At 35.0% G+C, this 22,105-nt stretch overlaps 2 protein-coding genes across 14 annotated transcripts in view; one reads left to right on the plus strand and one right to left on the minus strand.

The window, feature by feature from the left end:
* LOC143255803 (uncharacterized) overlaps positions 1 to 5,014 on the minus strand; it is a 117,500-nt gene extending 112,486 nt beyond the window's left edge. For 5 of the 6 annotated variants that reach the window (XR_013030850.1, XM_076512046.1, XM_076512042.1 and 2 more), the window contains exons 1-2: positions 4,744 to 4,989; positions 52 to 133 (exon numbers count right to left, since the gene is read on the minus strand). The gene's annotated coding sequence lies outside the window, so the exon portion shown is untranslated. Of the gene's footprint in view, positions 1 to 51; positions 134 to 4,743 lie in introns of all 6 variants that reach the window. The other variant, XM_076512043.1, reaches the window with a different exon arrangement.
* LOC143255805 (uncharacterized) overlaps positions 4,983 to 22,105 on the plus strand; it is a 158,842-nt gene continuing 141,719 nt past the window's right edge. For 5 of the 8 annotated variants that reach the window (XM_076512063.1, XM_076512064.1, XM_076512056.1 and 2 more), the window contains exons 1-3: positions 5,027 to 6,779; positions 15,444 to 15,550; positions 20,073 to 20,410. Coding sequence is in view for 6 of the 8 variants with exons in the window: in XM_076512056.1 (XP_076368171.1) it covers positions 20,384 to 20,410 (27 nt within the window). In the remaining 2 variants the exon portion in view is untranslated. Of the gene's footprint in view, positions 6,780 to 15,443; positions 15,551 to 20,072; positions 20,411 to 22,105 lie in introns of all 8 variants that reach the window. The other 3 variants (XM_076512057.1, XM_076512058.1, XM_076512059.1) reach the window with 3 other exon arrangements.

The following is a 22,105-nucleotide window of genomic DNA, read 5'->3' on the forward strand; positions in this document are numbered from 1 at the left end:
CTTATAAGTGTTTTGAATTGCTACTGCAACTGAGTAATCTAAACCACTTACTTTATGTTAACTCACAGACATTGCACGTGGATTTCCAGTAGATAATAACGTACAAGGACTTCACAACAGTGGTGTCATTATCCTACATGATTACAAACAAAAAAGGCGTTATATTGTATAACTCTAATCTATACATATAGTGTATTCCGTGTGTATCCTAACCTAATCCATTTAGCAATGCCAGTTTGTTATGAAATAGACATACTACAAGTGTACACGTAAAATATAAATACATTTATAGTCGAAAACTTAAATCAGATATATTACTTTATTATGTATTATATTTATATAAACTAATTATTTTAATATGATCAGCGAAAATGTTATTGAACATCTTGTTGTTTAATGAAAACGTATGATATAACACATATATTTAGTTATTTTAACACCTACAAATCATCTCATTTAACCATAAAACAAAAACTATACATTTAGTGAAATGTACTGGCAACGTACTCGATTGCAAAAGCAAATGAAGAGGAAAGTTAGTTAAAAATGTGCTCACATGAATTTCTGCAGAAATGTTGTATTAATGAAATTAACCTTTGGTTCTAACAAAATCACAGTGTAATAAACGATTAAAATATTACAGTTGTTGAAACCTTCGTGATGTCAGTAAAACAGATAGGCCCAAAAATATTAATATAGAACGATATAGGTTGTTATCGTTTTAAATCTATTAAAACATGTTTGTGTTTTTCTTTAGTGTTCGTTTGTATCTTTTGGATCACTTGAGTTCATTAGGATTCTTATGTTCACCAGACCATAGAATGTACACGGATTATTTGAACTTACTACTTCGATCCTGCCATACCAATTTATGTTTACAATTTTACACGTAAAAGTACTGTTTACATATTTGAAGTTTAACGTATAATAATTCTTCAACCTTTTGTATGAGTTCAGTAGGGATAATTATAAATGTGTGTTTTTCGTATAACAAAGCCACATCGGGCTATCTACTGTGTCTACCTAAGGGAATGGAACCCTTGATTTTAGTGTTATAAATCCGAAAAACCGCTGCCCTAGCAGGGGATAATTATAAATGTAAACTAGGGTCTAGCGAATCACATTTTTTTCTCGAATCGAATCAAATCGCATCGGCTGTACATATATAAGTTATAGGGTATATAGGCTGAATTAAATTTTAAATCAAGTAGAAAATGGTTTCTTTATTTATGTACACTGTTTCTACACACAATTCGTTATAAGTATAAAAGTACATATTTCTGAAAATGAACGATATATTATACTTAAACATCTGTAAGAAGAATAGTACAAATGTTATATAAGAAGGAAACAGGTTCCAATATATTGACTGAATTGAAAGCTAAATGCTAAAGTTTACCGGAAGTGATGCACTTTCGAAAATATTGAATAGGAGCCCTAACTAACGAATAGAATCTCGAAGCTTTGCAGTGCCTTAATGTAAACTAAATGGCAACTTTATTGGGATTTCCAAATTAATATTTTCTTTAATCCATAACCACTGAGTTTCAAAATAGGAAAAACAAAAGCTGCATGGTTTGTCCTATTTCTTTAAGAGTAAAATACGACAAGAATCGAAAGAAGAAAACGGTAGCAAATGTGCCGTTCGAATATATTATAATATTGTAGAATTGGATTGATATCTAGTAATTGTACTAGTTCAATAGTATGCCTGAATTCCCTTTTTTATATTGAAAATAACATTGTGCAACACAAACGCCGCAGTTGTTTCAATACCACTGTCATCTTGGAAAATATTTGGTCACCAGTGTTGAAATCTAGCATTATGGGATAGGGTTGATTAGTAACAACTTCTATGTATACTTTGGTTATTTGTTATTCATCTTTCTAAACGTATTAAATGAGTCACAGGATTATTTCCTTCAATTGAAAAATATTGTCCTATTGGAACAATACAAATGGGATCAAATGATTCATCTTTTTTTTCTATATCTTTCGCTATCAACAGTGTGATGAAATGGCTCTGAAATGATTTGTTGTATCATGCTACAAATTCATTTTCAGAAGTTTAAGCTCTAAGCACCACAAAGAGCTTGTTTTTGCGTTTATATTTGAGTTGAGCAGTGTTCAAAATGGATTTCAATTACGATATAACATTTGTTACAAAATCCTTTTCATGAAACCTTTGAAGATGGCAGAATCCTGATTACTTATGATTGAATCGGTCTACTGGGTCACAATCAGTTATGTGTTGCATTTTCGGTATTGCAACACCACATATCACATTCTACAATTCACGTAAAGTTCCTATTTGAAATATAGTAAATTTAGTCAATTTTGTGTGCCAGTTCAACTGTGGATGTTACTTTTGGTAGCACGATTTGGTCAAAGAAACTATGTTAGTGGTTATTATGTCCTACCCACCTCTTATAGGTGGAATTGTTTTGCTCAAAGATACTTCTGAGTATTTGTGATTCAACATGTGATTGGTCAATTAAAGAAAGAATGTAGAAGTGGGAGCTATTTTGGCGTTTCTAGGCATTGAATAGGCCAATATGTGGTACTGAAACCTCCTCATTGTTTCAATCTATCATGCTGATCGTGTGCGAATCTTTCCTTTCAGTTACTTGACAGATGGCCCGGCATGGCCAGGTGGGTTAAGGTGTTCGACACATAATCTGAGGGTCGCGGGTTCGAATCCCCATCGCACCAAACATGCTTGCCCTTTCAGCCATGGGAGCGTTATAATGTGACTATCAATCCCACTATTCGTTGGTAAAAGAGTAGCCCAAGAGTTGGCGGTGGGTGGTGATGACTAGCTGCCTTCCCTCTAGTCTTACACTGCTAAATTAGGGACGGCTAGCGCAGATAGCAAATGCTTGCCTGTAACAGTCTCCAGTTATTCAAATAAAGGTTTTGTTATCATTTAAATACAACCTTTTCGCTTGCCTTTTATTCTAAATATAGTTTATTGTTTTATTTTAATTTTAAACCTAACTTCACAACTCCAGCAGTTTGATAAGCTATTTATTAAATTCATGTTTCTTTAATAATAATTTAATTTCCATCATTTTTTCTTATTTCGTTTGTTTTGGAATTTCGTGCAAAGCTACTCGAGGGCTATCTATGATAGCCGTCCCTAGTTTAGCAGTGTAAGACTAGATGAGAGCACTACCACCCACCGCCAACACTTGGGTTACTCTTTTACAAGCAATTAGTGGAATTGCCCGTCACATTACAATATCTCAACGGCTGAAAAAGAAATCATACTGGGAGTAACGGGGATTCGAACCCGCGACCTTTTCACCATCTAGCCATGTTGTGCCCGAACAAGCATATGTTTTTTGTTTGTTTGTTTGGGTCTTGTGTGAGATAGATCACTTGCACAGTAATAAATACTCTAGTTAACCTAAAAGACAATGTGAAGGAGCACAATTATATAAGACTTAAAGAAGACCATTTTCGGTGGTGTTCTTTTAGCTTGAGTTTCCTTATTGAAGACCATTTCTATTGTAGGTTGTTTAAAGTGATTTGTCATAAGAGTCTATCAAGACCGACAATGAACAAGAGAATATGTATTATACCACAGGAAACTATGACTAAAACTGTAGCTATCAACTGCTGGTAACTGAGCGAGGGAAAGTATATTTCTGTGAGCTTGTTAATTCATTTACAGTGCAAGATATAACCATACAATTCACCTATTCGCAATAACAAGAGATTTGCAATTATAGTATGTGAAAAAACAGTTGCAGTGACTTTATTGTTGGTAGAACGAAATAGGTGGGCCCGGCATGGCCAGGTGGCGTAAGGCGTTCGACTCGTAATCTGAGAGTCGAGGGTTCGAATCACCGTCGCACCAAACATGTCCGCGCTTAGTCTAAGTCTTTCTAAACTTGAGGAATTAATGCTTAGTAGTAGAAGGCGAGTAGCTTCATGATTCATCTTTCCAAAGGCAAACGCAAAATACAGCATCAATATTACATAGTATTACGTTTCCTCTACAGTTATCAAGTTGTGGATGATACATATTATGAGATTGCATTCCATTCGTCAGCACTAGCCTGTATGTGTATGAACAGTACTGGAAAACGCCGATCATTAATTACTTATTATTTCAATTCAATAACATACATTTACACATTTAAACTAATGCTTATTTCTCAATCTAAAACACCTTTAAAAACATTATTTTTTTTAGATTTGTTGTGCCTGAAACTGTGAGCATTATTTGAATATTGAGCACATTTTAATTTAAAAAACTCGAAACTGATAAGCCTTACAAGACACATTTCACTGATACAAACATGCTCAAATAATTCCAGTAACATTCTCTTTTTTTCTCACTTGTAATAAAAAAAAATTGAATCTTTCTGAGAAAACACATTTTCAGTGATTTTCAAACAGTTACATCGATTTTAATACCTAAAGGGAAGACGTTCATGTAATCACTAATTGAAAGTCTAACTAGGTCTTCATGCCTGTAAGAAAAGTAATATTCCGTTGGAAGTTAAGGTAAAAGATAAAAATATTCCCTCATAAATTATAAAACCCTTTCTATAAAAATCTTGGTTCATGAATCTGTGTTTAGATTTAAGTACGGGCGAAAACTTAAAAACAAACAAACAAAATTCAATGCTGCATCTGATAATTCTTTCTCCAACTTAATAAAACATCTTCTTTAAAAGACTGCCACTCGATTATTTTGTGTAATACCGAAATATAAATAATAATAATACTTACAGTTTATCACCATATTAATGAGAATGTTAAGCTTCAAAAAAACGTGGGCCTATTCGTGTACCGTAATCTGATTAATTCACAATGCTGTGTGTATTTAATCATGAAAGTCTAACGTGGTGGGTGTAGACATTACAGCCAACCAAAGCGTCAAGTTCTTACTAATAAGGTCCTGACGTAACGTACTCTCTCAACTAGATCTATCACCACGATGTTTCTCGGTGCACATAAATGTAATATAAACTCACTCAAAAGTTCCCACAAGCAGCTGCGGTCTATTTAATACATAGTTAAGAAACTCGCGTTTATCATACGTGGGTGAAGGAACGTCCGGATGCACATGTGCAACACTTCCTGTGCGACATTTTCTCCAGCACAGGCAAGTCAGTTTTATATGTTTACACGGAAACTTATAAGTTAAAGATTATTGTCATCACAAACTCTCCCATACGCTTTAGAACGTTTTATATATAATATTATTGGTGTTTCCATTCTGTTCAAATGATACAGATGGTGAATTAGTCTTATTACGTTGGAATAATTACAATTATATTTTGTTATGGAAATTACTTTTAGTTTCACCTTTTGCAATTATATAATAACACTTTTTGAAACACACAGCAGATAGTTTTTGTTTAATAAAATAATACAACACAAGATTGTTTTCATTTGGATGCATGAAAAATGAACGCTAAAGGGAACATAATTCCGTATTTAAACTGTCGACATTTACAATAATTTAAATGCTTAATAAGAAGCATGAATTCAGACTTGCGTTAAATTAATACAAATGAAAATCGAATAACGTTTGTACAGAAACTATTGGTTGTCTTAAAGGTTATCACATTCTAACTTAATAATACAGAATTAATGTTGAGGAATGATTCTTTAGGTCATATCTGAAAAAAATGCTATGTTTGTATAAAGTTCTATTTTTTATCTATTCAAATTTTTAAATTGTCAGAAGTAATATCAAACGTTAAAAATAACTAAAGAGCCATTGCCAAATTTTTTTTAAATTTAAGAGACATGCATTTTAAATAAAATAAAGATTGGAAAATTGGACTAAAATTTAGGATATACTTAACTAAAGACTAGCATGTCTGAGATATAAATAAACAAATGTATTAATTTTAATGGAGGTAAACTACATATAGGGTTTGTTTATTAATTAGATATTCTCGAAATAATATTCTATGTTACTTATGTTAAAATACTTATGTTAATACAGGTGTAGAATACATGCAGTGTTTTTGCATACTATATTATTTTCTGATTTTCTTTCTTGATTTTCTGGTTTTGTGCACGTGGAAAGCATATTGCATATCCTCTAGTAATTCTCATCTCAACTAAAGAAGCTAACAACTTCATCGCCAACTAAAACAAGACCTCGTTAGTAATAGCTGGGGAAGATAATGAAATATATATATGGGACAGCAAAGGGCCCAATGATAAATATCTTGTCTGAAACTATCTCCAATGGAAGCACATTAAAAAATTAAAACATAAATATGCCAGCATGCCAAGTTGGTGAACCACAGACAAACTTCAAAGTTTACCACTTGGCAAAAATATCAATTTAACTAAAAAAAAATATTAAATCAACAAAAGTGAATCATTATCTTCTGAGATACCAACTGTACCTACAACTTCTGCATCAGCCTTGGTGTTTTTTTTTATCATTTCTGTTCTCTAAGTAGACACAAGTGCTTCCTGCAAAGCTCTTGACCATCATTCCAGAATTTCAAACCACGGATGTGATGCAATGGTAACATCAGTTCTAATCATAGTCCATCTATGGAGGTGACCCCTAGCATTTCGTCCTTTGAGAATACTATTATCAGAAGATAAAATTAGTCGAATGCAAGGCACTAGAAACACTTCATTAGAAGAAAAACTAGCCGAGATCGACTGTAAGATGATTTGAGCTACCAGTATCACTTAGAAACTGTCCTCAGAGGGAAAGAAATCAAGTACAGCTCCATATAACCTGCTTTCTTGCCAGGAGTAGACCTGCTGGAGAACGTGTTTGCAAAGACGTCAGTTTTTTTTACTTACTTTTTATTTGTTGTTGAATATATATTTTTCATTTATATTTTAAAGAATTTGTAATATATAATCTATATAGGGTAAATAAGTTATTACATGAAAGGTTATTTTTATTAATTTTTGAAACTATGATATCAGGTGAGTATATGTAACAACAATGCATTTTAAGTTTTGTGCCTTTTTAAGTTATGTTTTCAATCTAAACAGGAATTTTATATATATACATATAATGATCAAGAAAAGGTTTGACTTTGTTATATCTTGAAGTGCCCTTTTTGAGTATGATTCCATTTTAAGGTTAAGTTTGTATTATAATTAATTTTATGTAAAAGAATTTTATTACAGTGATAATTTGCATTTAAATTAGGATTAGTTTGTTATTTCTTTTTATTTCTGCAACCAAAACATTACAGTTTCCTCATGTATATATATGTGTGTGTGTGTGTTACCTTTCCTTATATACTTTCCTGTTTTTCACACCCTTATTATGTTCTATTTTGTGTATGTACATTATTCATACTTAAACAAGATATCTGTTTACACAATTCAAATTGTATTATTGTATGTAAAATGTTATGGCCTCGTGGTTGAAGAGTTTAACTCGCAATCTGGTGCGAATCGCGTGTTTGAATCCCCTCAATGAATATATTCATCCTCTCAGCCGATAAGGTTATTGTACTGTTACGGGCAATACCATCTTTCGATAGTAAAGGGTAGCCGAAGAAAGGATATTAACTAGCTGTCTTCCTTCCAGTTTATCCTTTCTAAATTAGAAATGACTAGCACAGATAGCACTCGAGGAAGTTTGGGTGAAATTCAGTGTACAATTTTAAAGGGTTCGTATCTACATGTAAAGAGTATAATTCTATCATCCATTCAATAAATTATGAGTTTGTGCAGGTTTATTCTTTTCCAAATGTATGTTTATGTCATACAGAAACATGATGCTGGGAGATAAAAGTTATCAAAAACATTGTCACACATGTGAGTACGATGTATACATTTAACTCAGTTTATTACACTTAACCTAATGTAGAAAATGTATGGCGATACCTCCTTTTTATTTTTTTTTTTTAAGAAATCTACCCATAACTCATGTTCGTCTGGTTTGACGAATTTTATTATCTTTGGTTTGTTTTGAATTTCGGGCAAAACTACACGAGGGCTATCTGCGCTAGCCGTCACTAATTTAGCAGTGTAAGACTAGAAGGAAGGCAGCTAGTCATAACCACCCACCGCCAACTCTTAGGTTACTCTTCTGTCAAAGAATAGTTGAATAGTGATAGGGGATTAGAACCTGCGACCCTCGCATTACGAGTCGAGTGCCTTAACCATCTGGCCATGCGGAGCCTTTTAATGTGTATAAATTTAAATTTTAATCAAGTACTGAAGAGAAATATTATGAAAGTATTATTTTCATTAGTTACTGCTCGAACCAAATATAACACGGTAAAAGTTCTACACAGTGACAATAGTTTTTATTACAACAGTTGATAGTGCTTTGAACTATGTTATCTTACTTAATACGTTTTATGCTATTTTCTTTATTAATTCATAAAGTTATCGCCATAATGGATAAACAACTATGTAAAAACAAAACAAAAAAACATCTACACAGAATAATTATCCACATGTTAAAACACACACACACACTCATATATATATATATATAGTTACACATTTGTATATTAAATAACTTGGTATTGGGAGTTAGTTGATCTAATAGATTTCTATTCATTCCGAGGATTGCGGGTTCGAATCCCTGTCATACCTAACATGCTTGTTCTTTCAGCCGTAGGGGCGTTGTAATGTGACGGTCAATCACGCTATTCGTTGGTAAAAGAGTAGCCCAAGAGTTAGCGGTGGGTGGTAATGACTAGCTGCCTTCCCTCTAGTCTTGCACTGCTAAATTAGGGACGCCTTGCGCAGATAGCCGTCAAGTAGCTCTGCGCGAAATTAAAAAAAACAAACAAACACATTTCTATTTAGAATAATCAGAACCAAATAAAAAAGGTACTTGGAATTCAAAATGGAATTATTTTGTGGACGTGTATAGTTTTTATTGTTTTCTTCAGAAAGGAATATTGTTTGTTTGTTTTGAATTTCGCGCAAAGCTACTCAATAGTATTTGCGCTAGCCGTCCCGAATTTCGCAGTGTGAGACTAGCGGGAAGGCAGCTAATCATCACCACCCACCGCCAACTCTTGGACTACTCTTTTACCAACGAATAGTGGAATTGACCGTCACATTATAACGCCCACACTGCTGAAAGGGCGAGCATGTTTGGTGCGATCGGTATTCGAACCCGCGACCCTCGGATTACGAGTCGAACGTCTTAACACGCTTGGCCATTCCGGACCCCACATTTTCTGGATTGCCACTTTTGTAAATAGGTACGATCTAAGTAAGTTGAAGTATTTTGGAAATTCTTACAGACTACGTATTTTATCCACAAGTACAGTTGAGGATTCAAGTATTGGTTCACAAGTAGATTTCATTACTGATGGTATAACGTCATCATAACCAGATTAAGAAGTATTTGAAAGTCCATAAATTGCTGTACGAATTTCAGTTGCGATTGTAGTTATAAGATGGAGTGAATATGAAGGATGATGTATATATAGAAATATACGGAGTGTCTAGCTTTACTGTGACTTGTACATGACGTCTCGAATTCTCTAGATCTTTCTGGGAAACTAATATAGTAATCAATAGTTATTTTTAGTTAGTTATAGCATTTTACAGTGTTGTCTCTCTGTTGCTGAGTTAGTGAGTTATGAGTCAATATTTGTTTAGATTTCATCGTAGATTTTAAACGAAATTTCTCTAGTTTTACTTACAAAGTTAGTTCCTTCTGGGTTTGAATTTGCATTATTTCTTACAGTTCTTACAAAAGAACCAATTTAAGGCATGTCACGTGTTTTCTATCTTCTTATCTAATCCAAGATTTCTCAAACTTTTTATTCATGCAAGTGTTTGTTTGTAGATTTAACATAGAAATTTGGTCAAGAAAAAATATGTTTTCTTTGAACTTGGTCTTTAGTCTAAAGTAGTAGCTGTATATTCTAGTGAGATTTATCTCTGCAAAGTTGGGCATGTTAGGTTTGAAAATAAACAGCAATACTGGCCGGAAGGTTATACCTCAGAGTTACACCCTTCTGTATTTTTCGATGCGAATTAAAAATGATGGCATGGTTAATGCGCATGCCTTGGAAAAGAATAACACTATTTTTCATTTATATAACACTATGCTTTATCAAAGTTGAAAAGGATATGCTGCACAGAGATTCAGAATGGTTTATTTCACCATTAAAAACCTTTAAACCTCCAGGAAAAGCACTGTCCTCCGTATCGCTACAGTCATTGTTTCATTACTGTTTTGCTGAAAAAATAATAAGTGTTTCAAATTGTCGTACATGTGTCTAGTCTTTTTATTTCATTTCTTAGTCAAAGTCAGAGAATTCAGATTTATTCACAAATATTTTGCTGTTGAACTGTATGTTAGTCCAAAGGAAATACTTCATTACAACATCTGAGAGTATTACAACTGTTGCAACATTGCTAAGAAAATGTGATTATTCTGGTAAAAATAAAATAGGTTTGGTTTGCTTTGAATTTCGCGCAAAGCTACTCGAGGGCTACCTGCACTAGCCGTCCCTAACTTAGCAGTTTAAGACTAGAGGGAAGGCAGCTAATTATCACCACCCTCCGCCAACTCTTAGGCTACTCTTTTACCAACCAATAATGGAACTGATCGTCACATTATAACGCCCCCACAGCTGCAAAGGCGAGTATGTTTAGTGTGACGGGGTTCGAACCAACGACCCTCAGATTACGAGTCGAGTACCTTAATCACCTGGCCATGCAAATAAAATAGATAACGACATGTGCTCGAAGTGAAAATGATGAAAGAGTAGAAAGTTGACGAATAAGAATATCAAAAGAAAAAAAGAAGAATGAAACATAAAATAAAGGAAATAAGAGAAGAAGTTTAGAGCAAGAAGAAAGGGAGTGGAAGTTGGACATAAAATTAAAGGAATGTGAAAGAAAATCGTGGAGTATAGAATGAGTGGAGAGTACAGTTAAAAGAAAAATGTAGCATTTAAGAAAAATTAAGAACAAAAATAAATTTAATTAAAAACAAATTGAAGAAGCTGTTGGAGATGCAATGTACAGAAAGATCATAACAACAAAAATCAACGAGATAGAAAAAAACATAAACAATAGAATGAAATATACTGAAAATGAATTTGTAAGTACAAGGGCTAAATGCACCATATTCCAGATGATTACAACTTCAAATGCCGGTAACTTTGAAAAACGAAACAGGAAAACCAATATGCCCTACACCTCTTCCAGTACTAGTGTTGCACTTATGATGACTGCAGAACATTTCTGGGCTTCTTGCAGTTACGTCGCTGCTTAAACCAGTTCCAGAATTTAGCTTGCCAGCTCCATAAAATCACCCAATTGATAAATCAACATATTACGATGGAAAAGTATTATGAGAGGCATGTCAGAATTGGTTCTAAGGCGAGTGGAAGGATTATTGAACAATAAGTTTTCATTTGCTGTCATTTAACAGGGCCAGGTTTAACAACAATAAACAACCTTCCAGCTCAGAACTATAATAATATCAGGTATAGGTGACTGCTTTGCCAAAAACAGTTAGAATGTTATATTAAAACAGGGGTTCCCAACCTTTTGGCACTCGCGACCCCTTACCTAAAAGTTTGAAACCCATGTGACCCCCTACTTTGGGCTTACTATCAGCAGCTTAATTTTTCTTTTATTTTCTGTGAAGGAGAGGGAAAGAAACATCCAAAAAAATATTTAAAAATTCTGTAATTATTTATTAGCAAATTAAATAACATTGGTCCAACCTGAATTCACAAAAATAACATATATTTCTTAAAATAATATTAACATAGGTTTGAACAGCTCTCCAGCCCAGCTAGTGAGATGCCTGATGTTGCATTTCAGCAGCAAGCTTTGAAATTCGTGGCCGAGCGTTTGTTAGAGCCAGTCTCATGTCATCTTCAACATCCAATCTGTTCCTATTCTTTGTTTTTATATTAACAAGAGTGGAAAATCCTGCCTCACACAAGTAGGTAGAAGCAAATGGAACAAGGACACGTAAAGCTATCATGCCGACTTTGGAGTATGACTGATACATAGCGCACCAGAACTGAGTCACGGATTTTACCAGGGCCTCCTGTTCCTGTGATAGCTCAGGGAAGTAACGCTCGACTTCCTTTTCTAGAGACTGAAGATTTTCGGTAATCTCATCCTTGAGGAACTGATCCAGTTGGATCTAAGACTCATCCGTCTCAGATGAAAAACACAAAGTTTTTCAAACATAGCGATGCTTCCAAGATTGGTTTTCCGACGCCAGTTCTGCAGTTTGGAAACAAAGGCCCGAAGACTATCTTGAAAAAGGAGAACATGTGTTTCCCTTCCTTGAAGCTTCAAATTGAGCTTGTTCAGCTGGTCAAAAATGTCGGCTAGGTACGCAACGCTTTTCTTCCATGCTTCATCTTCGAAGTGAGCTACAAGATCTTTCCTTTCTTGAGTCTCCAGGAATACCTTTATTTCATCTTTCATTTCAAAGACACGATTAATAACGTTTCCTTTCGACAACCAACGTACTGCTGTGTAGCAGAGAAAGACTTCGTGGTCAGCATTCATGTCTTTGCATAGTTCTTTGAATAGGCAAGTGTTGAGTGCTTGATTCTTCACATAATTTACAATTCTGATTACAGATTCAAACACTTCCTGCAGAGAGGCAGGGAGAGTCTTTCTGGTGAGAGCATATCGGTGAATCATGCTGTGGATGCCCTTTGCTTGAGGTGCTAGCTTCTTCACTCTCGACTGGAATCCTGATTTCGATCCCAGCATAGCCGGTGCCCCATCCGTACAAACTCCACACACGTTTTCCCATTGAGGATCTTCGTCTTGAAAAAAAAGTTGAAACTTTTTCCATGACATCATCAGCTTTTGTTGTGGCTTCAAGTGCAATGCAGAATAAGAATTCGTCTTTGATGTCACCTGAATTAACGTATCTCACAAAGACAAGCAACTGAGAACATGAACTTACATCTGTTGACATGTCGAGCTGAAAGGAGAACAAAGGGGAACCCTTGATTTCAGTCAAAACCTGTTCCTTCACATCCAGAGGCATTTTAGAAATGAGCCTCTGTTTTGTATTATTTGACAGGGATACTTGCTGCATCTTCTTTGCACTGGCTTTTCCAAGAATAAGATTTACTGCTTTCATCATGCAGGATTTAAGAAGTGTTTCTCCAATCGTGTGAGGCTTTTTTTTGTTTAGCAATTTCGAAAGCAATCTCATATGAAGCTTCCACTACGGCTGCACTCTGCTGCTGAAACAACCCACTTCTATCGATTCTTTGGCTTTTAAGACACCGTTCATGCCGTTTGAACAAATCCAAACCCTTCTTTGCGTGTTCTGGATGTTTCAAAACACACTGTGGTTTCTCGATGCTGTCGTTGGCGAGCACAGTGGTGAAGCCAATGTTGAGGTAGCATTCTGAGTATCCGCGCCGTTTAGCCATGGACACAACTCACCTCTACTGCTTACTTATCTCCTTGTTAAAATAAAATAAAAATGTTGAATAATGAACGCTTTGGCAACTGTAGATCTTACACTGACTACTTGTGTAGAGTAATGATGGGGTAAGTATTGGGAGGGAAGGGAGCGTGGCCAGTCGCGCGATTCGTCATCCACCAATCAGCAACGGACATGTGACTCACGTGTCGACAGCGAGCACACACACACTTAATCACAGCAAAACAGACACACAAGCATACGTACATGCGCGTGCACTCACATACTCGCTACTCACTAGTATACACATACATACAGTTGCAGACACATACACATTCACTCACAGGCACGCATACATACATACACCCATAATATCACCTAATGACATTGAACTAACGTAGCACACGTTTTGCTTTGCACCGAAAGAAAAAAATTGTAAGAGCATGAAAATGTAATTGATGAAATAAAATTAATGTTATCCCAAGCTACTTCTAACAAGGCTACGCGACTCCCTTGCCAAGGCTTCGCGACCCCCTGGGGGGTCGCGACCCACCGGTTGGGAACCCCTGTATTAAAAGGTTAGAGTAAGGAGAAAGAACAAGACCTTAATTGAATCTGCAGAAGTTGCAGAAAGCCATGATAAAAATATTATCCAGATGCTCCACATAAAATGGTGGATTCATTGATATTTGATCAATTTACATGAGGATATAAACTAAAGAAAAGTAGATGTACATCCTTAAAGGAAGCTATCCATTTGGCGGTGAAAGTTGAATTAATTAAAGTTAGCGATAAACAACTAAGTTCACCATCCAGGAACTATGAACATACCAGTTAAAAAAGTAGAGTAGTATGGTAACATCCACTTTATATGGTGAATTTCTAGATGAGCTCATATGGTTCATTAGATAAGTATTAATTCAGTATGGAAGAAGTCAACTACGCAACAGAGTTTTTCAAGTGCTACTTAAAATAACTGCAGATAAAACAGTTTAAGTAAACAAACGTTTACTGAGAATAGATGTTTTGTGTTAAAACAAAGAAGAAAGACGTATTAGTTGTAGTTCAAAAGGTCGTATTGCCAAGAACTACACACAGAAGTTTTAACAAGAAATTGCTATAAGTGAGAACATGGACTTTACATTCAAGGCTGTGTTGAAACAATCATTAATACTAATCCAAGACCAAGTGGACGATATCTTGAGGATGATAATATTCCTTCTGTTTTCGGTATAAATAAGTAGTGTACTATTTAAATAAACTAGCCCATGATCGACACTGGGGTTCATGATTACAACTTTTAAGCCTTATCTGGTAAAGAAAGGTGAAAAATTGTCTCCGGTAACGAAGAAAGAAGATGGAATGACTCAAAAAACCAGTGGACATATAGTGCCAGCAAGAGAAAAGGTGGAACTTACCCTCACCACAATGTGATATTTGGATAATTGATATGACTTTATGTAGAAACATGGATTCGAGGTTAGACTAATCTTTAAATAGCTTCACATTCTATGACCAGGATATCACTATATACTGTATGACAATTAATCACAAGAGGTTATACTTCATATAACAATAAAGATGGGTGCAGAAACACAGGGTAATGAGACCGAATAATCTGCAGTGAAACAGAACAAAATCCAGAAGAGCAAGTGGTTCAAACCTAGGGTTATCTAAGGGTCTTTAAATAATATTAGCTTCCGATCAAACTTAACTGTGTATATAAAGTTAAATTAAAAATCAAGTAATCATTACAGCTAACTAAATAACTAAATATCCTTTTATTTCGTTTCTGCTTATGAAGATTAGGATGCATTGTTTCATCAGTTTAGTATCCTTGATGATTTACGATATTTTCGGCCGTAATTCCAATAATGTCTCACAAGGCTTTGCCAGCTTAAATGGTTTAAGTTAGTTCTAAATATAAATATATTAAGCTAACAATTAAAAATAATATTTATAACAAAACTATAATAATAAACAATAGAAATCAAAATAAAAAGTAATGATATTCGATACACTAAATATTATAAACAATATTTAATGAAAGTAACAGTAAAAAAATAATAAATTTTACTTTACTTAGAGAACAGAAACAATAGCTGCCGGATTGAAGTACTGTCATGGAAGATATTTATTTGGAAGACTTAGACCATCGATGGGAAAATAGCCAACTGCTTGGCTTCACTAGAAGTAAGTCGATCTGTTGATTCGGCACGGCCAGGTGGTTAGGCCGTTCGGCTCGTTATCAGAGGGTCGCTGGTTCAAATCCCCGTCACAACAAACATGCTTGCCCTTTCAGCTGTGAGAGAGTTATAATGTAACGATCAATCTCACTATTCGTTTGTAAAAGAGTATCCCAAGAGCTGGCGGCGAGTGATATTCATTTTAAAACTGGTATTTCTTTTTCCCTCATAACTCGCAGGAAACAAGGTGTGGAATCAGGCGTAACTTTTTGTAGTTGTAGATATTTTTTATGAGTAAGAAAAAGAGTACTTTAGGGGTATAGCAAGATAATTTGTTTGTTTTTGAATTTCGCGTAAAGCTACACTGGACTATCTGCGCTACCCGTCCCTAATTTAACAGTGTAAGGCTAGGGGAAAGGCAGTTAGTCATCATCACCCACCGCCAACTCTTGGGCTACTCTTTTACCAACGAATAGTGGGATTGACCGTCAAATTATAACACTCCCACGGCTAAAAGGGCGAACATGTTTGGTGTGATAGGGATTCGAACCCACGACCCTCAGATTACGAGTCAAGTGCCTTAACTACCTGGTCCAGTGGAATAGAAATCAAGAGAATCCGTTTGCTTTTTATGGCTTTATCTCATAAACAACCCACATTACCCATGGTGTCCTCTATAGAAATGAATCATGCCTCACGATGCTTAAAAAGTTTCCGTTTAATGTTCTCTGTAGGTCACTGTTTGAGTAAATTTTGATTAAACACTTTATTTGAAAGTGTTGTAAAATACAATATAAACTGATTTTTACATATCTGATAATAAAGTTCATACTGTGATCATCAGAAAGCTGTAATTTCGAGGTATGTCATATTTCATCAATCAAGAATTATACTGAAGCATTTTTGGTCTTTCGTTCTGAAAGACAATTTATTTATCCAAACATTTCGTGAATTAAATTAGCCTTCGGATCGCCAGTCTGCTAACAACTAACTTAAAAATATCAAATTATTAAATTTACTCACATCGTTAAACATGATATAACGATAGTATTTAGATCATGTAATATTGAAGAAAACCTTGTTTTTTTGTGTTTTTGTCATACTTTTGTTGCTTTCCTGCTGACTCTGCAGAAATCTTGAGGACTTATAACACTAAATATCAAGTTTTGATGCCAGGGGTATGCAGAGCGCACCTTATAGTTTCATGCTCAACAACAAACGCACTTTCTACTAGTTACGAACTCTCATACTAACAACAAGTTTGTTGCGGTAAATTTGCAATCATGACCCACTTCGTTTATAAGCCACACCTTCTACAATTTAATATCACAAAAAAACAACAACAACAACAAAACCAATTCCTGTATAAACGGCGCCAGAACGTAAATCGTGGCTGTGGCACAGCTGTTGACGAGTGACCAGTCGGTTTGATGAATATATGCGGAATGTTTCTTTGCAAATCATTATGAAATATAAAAAAAAAAATATAGAGACTTTCTGTTATTTATTATTTTTCAACAATTGTTTAGTGATAATAAAAGGCATTAATACACGTGCATGTTTCATTTATTCGTTTTTAACTGATATAAACATTTGGATGGGAATGTACGAGAGTATTCAGAACTTACCTTTGTGGCTCTGCATGGCTAAGCGTGTTAAGGCGTTCGACTCGTAAACCGAGGGTCGCGGGTTCGAATCCCGGTCGCACCAAACATGCCCGCCCTTTCAGCCGTGGGAGCGTTATAATGTGACGGTCAATCCCACTATTTGTTGGTAAAAGAGTAGTCCAAGAGTTGGCGGTGGGTGGTGATGACTAGTTGCCTTCTCTCTAGTCTTACACTGCTAAATTAGGGACGGCAGATAGCCTTCGAGTAGCTTTGTGCGAAACTCAAAAAACAAACAAAAATTTACCTTTGTCTCTATAAACGTGCTACTAACTTCCACCCTCCGAAAATTTATCAAAGTCAGAAAAAATGTTTAGGGCTTCTTTTGAAGAAAACTAGTTCATGTATAAACCGCGTCTTACGGTCATGCAGACAAAAGTCGCGAATAAACCGCGATTTATAATTGGAAAATTATAGTAATTTATCTATGAACTTGAGCTTAATTATAACATGTTCAGTTTTAGAAAGTTCTTTGACATGTTTCTATTAAAAAAGTTCACTAATGACTTCACATTCATATATGCTACATAATACTTTCTGCCCGGCATAGTCAGATGGTTAGAGCGCTAGAGTCGTAACCGAAGAGTTGTGGATTCGAATCCTTGTCACATCAAACATGATTGCCCTTTCAGCTGTGAGGGGCTTTATAGTGTGACAGTCAAGCATTCGTTGGTAAAAGAGCAGTCAAAGAATTGGCAGTGGGTGGTGATGGCTACCTGCCTTCCCTCTTTATCTTACACTGATAAATTAGGGTCGGCTAGCGCAAATAGCCCTCGAGTAGCTGTGCGCGAAATTCAATTATAACATAATCTTTTAATATACTTTCAACATTTATTATTATTATTTGAAAGTAATCATTTGGAACGTTGCATTAGCAGGCTGCTTGATTAATGTTGTTGTTTTTTTCCTTTTTTATGACTAGCTACGTATAATCCTGTAAAAGTCTTCCATTTGTATGCGAGGTCAACGGGGAAGTGCGCCTGCCATTTATCTCCCTATCCTAAACTTTTCACTACAGTTTAGTAAAAATAAAAACTACATCTTCAAGTACACAATGTTTTCATTTATCGGCAACTCCACTAAAAATTAACCCACCTCAAAAATTTCAACCAGTTTCTGTTGTATACGCAGCCAGTCATATTCAGGATAAATCATGAACACTCGAGTCTTAGGAGAGAACTGCTTAAGAAGACGTCTATGATATTAAATGAAACTGTTTTGTAATAAATTTAATAATATATTTCATTATTTTCATAACTATGTATTTACGTTTTAAAATGTTTGCTGAGTTTGAGAGTTTCGTGTTAAAATTGAGCCCCTACGTATATAATTAATTTGCAAAGTCTTTGTTACACATCAATGAATAAAATGCTCCGAACCGATAAAGAAACTTGTAAAACAGACAGGCGTGGTTTTAAGGGTGAGGAAAACACCTACAGGAAAAATAATCATATATTCTCGGAGCGTGTTATGTTAGCTTCAGTAGTTTTCCTTCCACTTGTTTTTTTAGAGTCCTCCGGTGGAACAGCGATAAGTTTACGGACTTAGTACTTTAAAGTCCGGAGTTCGATTCCACGAGGTGGACTCAACACATAACCTAATGTAGCTTTGATCTAAAAAAAGAAATCCTTTAAAGAAAAACCTTGGCTTATCAAATATATCTCTCAAATTTCAGAATCCTGGAGTCGTCAATGCAAATACTAAACTGAGCGTTTGTGAAATACGTTGCATCTCTATCTGGGCCCGGCATGGCCAAGTGTGTTAAGGCGTGCGACTCGCAATCTGAGGGTCGCGGGTTCGCATCCCCGTCGCGCCAAACATGCTCGCCCTTTCAGCCGTGGGGGCGTTATAATGTTACGGTCAATCCCACTATTCGTTGGTAAAAGAGTAGCCCAAGAGTTGGCGGTGGGTGGTGATGATTATCTGCCTTCCCTCTAGTATTACACTGCTAAATTATGGACGGCTAGCACAGATAGCCCTCGAGTAGCTTTGTGCGAAATTCAAACAACAAACAAACAAACAAGCAAAGCATCTCTATCTCTGAACAGAGAGGACGTACTCGTACAGAAGTATTCAACATTTCAGGTTGAATATCTATGTATGATGTTTTTCCCTATCTTGTATGAAACGTGTACAACTTATGCCTTTCTTCTGCTTATAAATATTTTGTACTGAGTATTTATGTAAGATTTCTATCTCGTATGAAACGCGTGAAGAATTGTACACACTTTAGATTGAGCATTTGTGTAAGATGTGCTTTCCTATCCTTTATGAAACGCGTGCTGTTCTATAGAATTATTCTGCCTGTACACACTTTAGATTGAGCATTTGTGTAAGATGTGCTTTCCTATCCTTTATGAAACGCGTGCTGTTCTATAGAATTATTCTGCCTGTACACACTTTAGATTGAGCATTTGTGTAAGATGTGCTTTCCTATCCTCTATGAAACGCGTGCTGTTCTATAGAATTATTCTACTTGTATGATTCACATTTTCTTCGTATGAAAGAAGGCGTATACATATTTTTGTATGAGAGCTTACAGCTCTACTGAACTTTTCTATAACTTCTTACTTTTTCTTTTTGTAAAGAAATCCATATTATTATTAGGCCTACTTTAATTTTTATTATTCTACTGATATATATATATATATAAATTTTATTACCTCCTTGTTATAGTTCAACGTTTCGCCTTAAAAATTATAGATTATTAGGTCAAATATACGTGTGTACATAAACTATGGATGTAAAACGTGATGCCAATAGTTTGTAGAAGAAGAGTACATGTGCACCACTAAGACAATGTAGTTGATACAAATGGCATCGAGGTGGAGAATGTTACTATAATTATGTGTCTTTCTATTTCAGTGACGCTCAGCAAGAAACATCAAGAGCGCATATCGGTACGAGTCGCTTACTGCTGGGCTTTGGCGGATGCATCGTTCATGGCTTTAGCATGAGTGAAAAAGTAACTTGTTGATTGAGGGTAAACTATATTTCTATAAGTTGAGAATTAGCCGTAAAAGTGTGACTGACCATTGTCTGAGCTGTGTTTTACTTGCCTAAGAAGTGCAAAGGAGGGAACGGTGGACGAGAGAGAAGTTTACAGATTTTTTAAAGAGTGTATAGTTTATTTTATGATAATTAAGTTTGTCTGTTAGGATAGAGTGCAGTCTGTAATGGGAGCTTCGAATCATAAATTCAAGGTAAGCTTTGGATATTTATAAGACATTTTGTTGACCAATTTAGTAATTTTCTTTTCGTTCTCACACATTATATGAGTTTATGAATAAACGTTTACAACATCTGTAGCTTACAAATGTATCACAACTCTTATCCAGTTCAAACGTAATGCTATTCTACACCTTTGTATATAGTTAATGGGTTGAAATACAGCACAAGTTTTATTCTGTCCTGAATGGTTTGTTACACAATATAGGTATATATAAGATAGGTGTGAACAGTTTATAATATACATAGATATGATTGATGGACATTCGATACACACTCGATGTGAATTTTTACTTGAATAATACTTTGTTTTAAAATATTTTCTAAGTAACGAAACGTTATAAACCAACAATAGCGATGTCGCTCTTAGTTATATTGGTTGTATTTTATAAATATTTATTTGTCTGTTGGATACTTTGTCCCCTGTCAACTATTTCTCCGGTTGCTAGATGCTCAAGTAACTATATAAGTATACTTTGGTCTTATGGTATCAATCTCCTTAAAAGGTGGAGTACAATCTGTGATAGTTAATGTGTATGAATTACATCATACTTTGGTTTGTTGCGTTTTAAAAACATAATGTGCTGGGTCAGGATATATGTAACTTCATTCATAAATTTGCAACTGATTTCATTGTTGATGTAAACTCCTGTTAGTAAAATAAAATTGATATTTTTAATATTAAAAATACAATTATTCAGTGATAAGGTAGACGGCTTTAAGTAGGGTTAAAAATCAAGGATTGATCCTTCAGCCACAACACCTATAGTCCGTACTGTAACTTTCCACTTACGAAACAAGTTTGAATATAACATAATTTTGAGGAAATTGGTAAAAGAAACACGCATAATTTATTATTGCTAATAATGAGCCTTATTCACTTTGTTAACGTTTTTAAACCCGTAATTTTTCTCCGTTCTGCCGGAATTATTTTCATGATTTCATAATAATTATCACACTACCTTTATAAAATTTCGATTTTCTGAATTTTGTTTTACCTTCAGCATCAGGATTACCCACATGAAGCCTCAAACCTTTCCTTGTTGAACATTTAGAGTCACTGTTCAACGAGTAAATTGGTAATTTCAGCTGGACACTAGTAATGACCGCTTGGGATTTGAGGTGATATAATATATTTAGCTCACACTTAACGTTACTTCAGTAAATAACGTTTTTAGAAAAGCTGTTGGATTTTCGGGTGCAATGATTTTCTTAGCGTAATTAGGTATGTTTCATTTTTTAATTCAGGACAAAAACAAACGAATAACATACTTAAGAAGGACGGCGCCTTTAGTGATGAAATTTCTTAGAAATATTGTTAGGAACCTGGTGACAGAGCCGACATCACCATTAAGTCACTAAAACGTTAATCTGTTGCTTCGCTACAGAGTTTCTTCTTGAGAAGTTTCAACACTCAGTAAAATATTCCCAAGAACAAGGTGTGGCTGACAAAGTTAGAATTGAGTCACAAAGAGACCTTAAATTTAGTCACGTCTCTTTGAGCTCATCTTTTACCATGTGCAAATAAGTGTGATGAAATATTTTGAACTTGAGAAGTTGGACGACTTCTGCAACTGATCAAACTTGTATTCCGAAAGAGGAAGTGTACAGTTAACGTCCTCTTCACAGAAGATGGTCAAGGTTTACAGCATAAGATTTTTTTTTCTACA

The sequence above is a fragment of the Tachypleus tridentatus genome, chromosome 7 (genome assembly GCF_004210375.1).
Source record: "Tachypleus tridentatus isolate NWPU-2018 chromosome 7, ASM421037v1, whole genome shotgun sequence".
Lineage (NCBI taxonomy): Eukaryota > Metazoa > Arthropoda > Merostomata > Xiphosura > Limulidae > Tachypleus > Tachypleus tridentatus.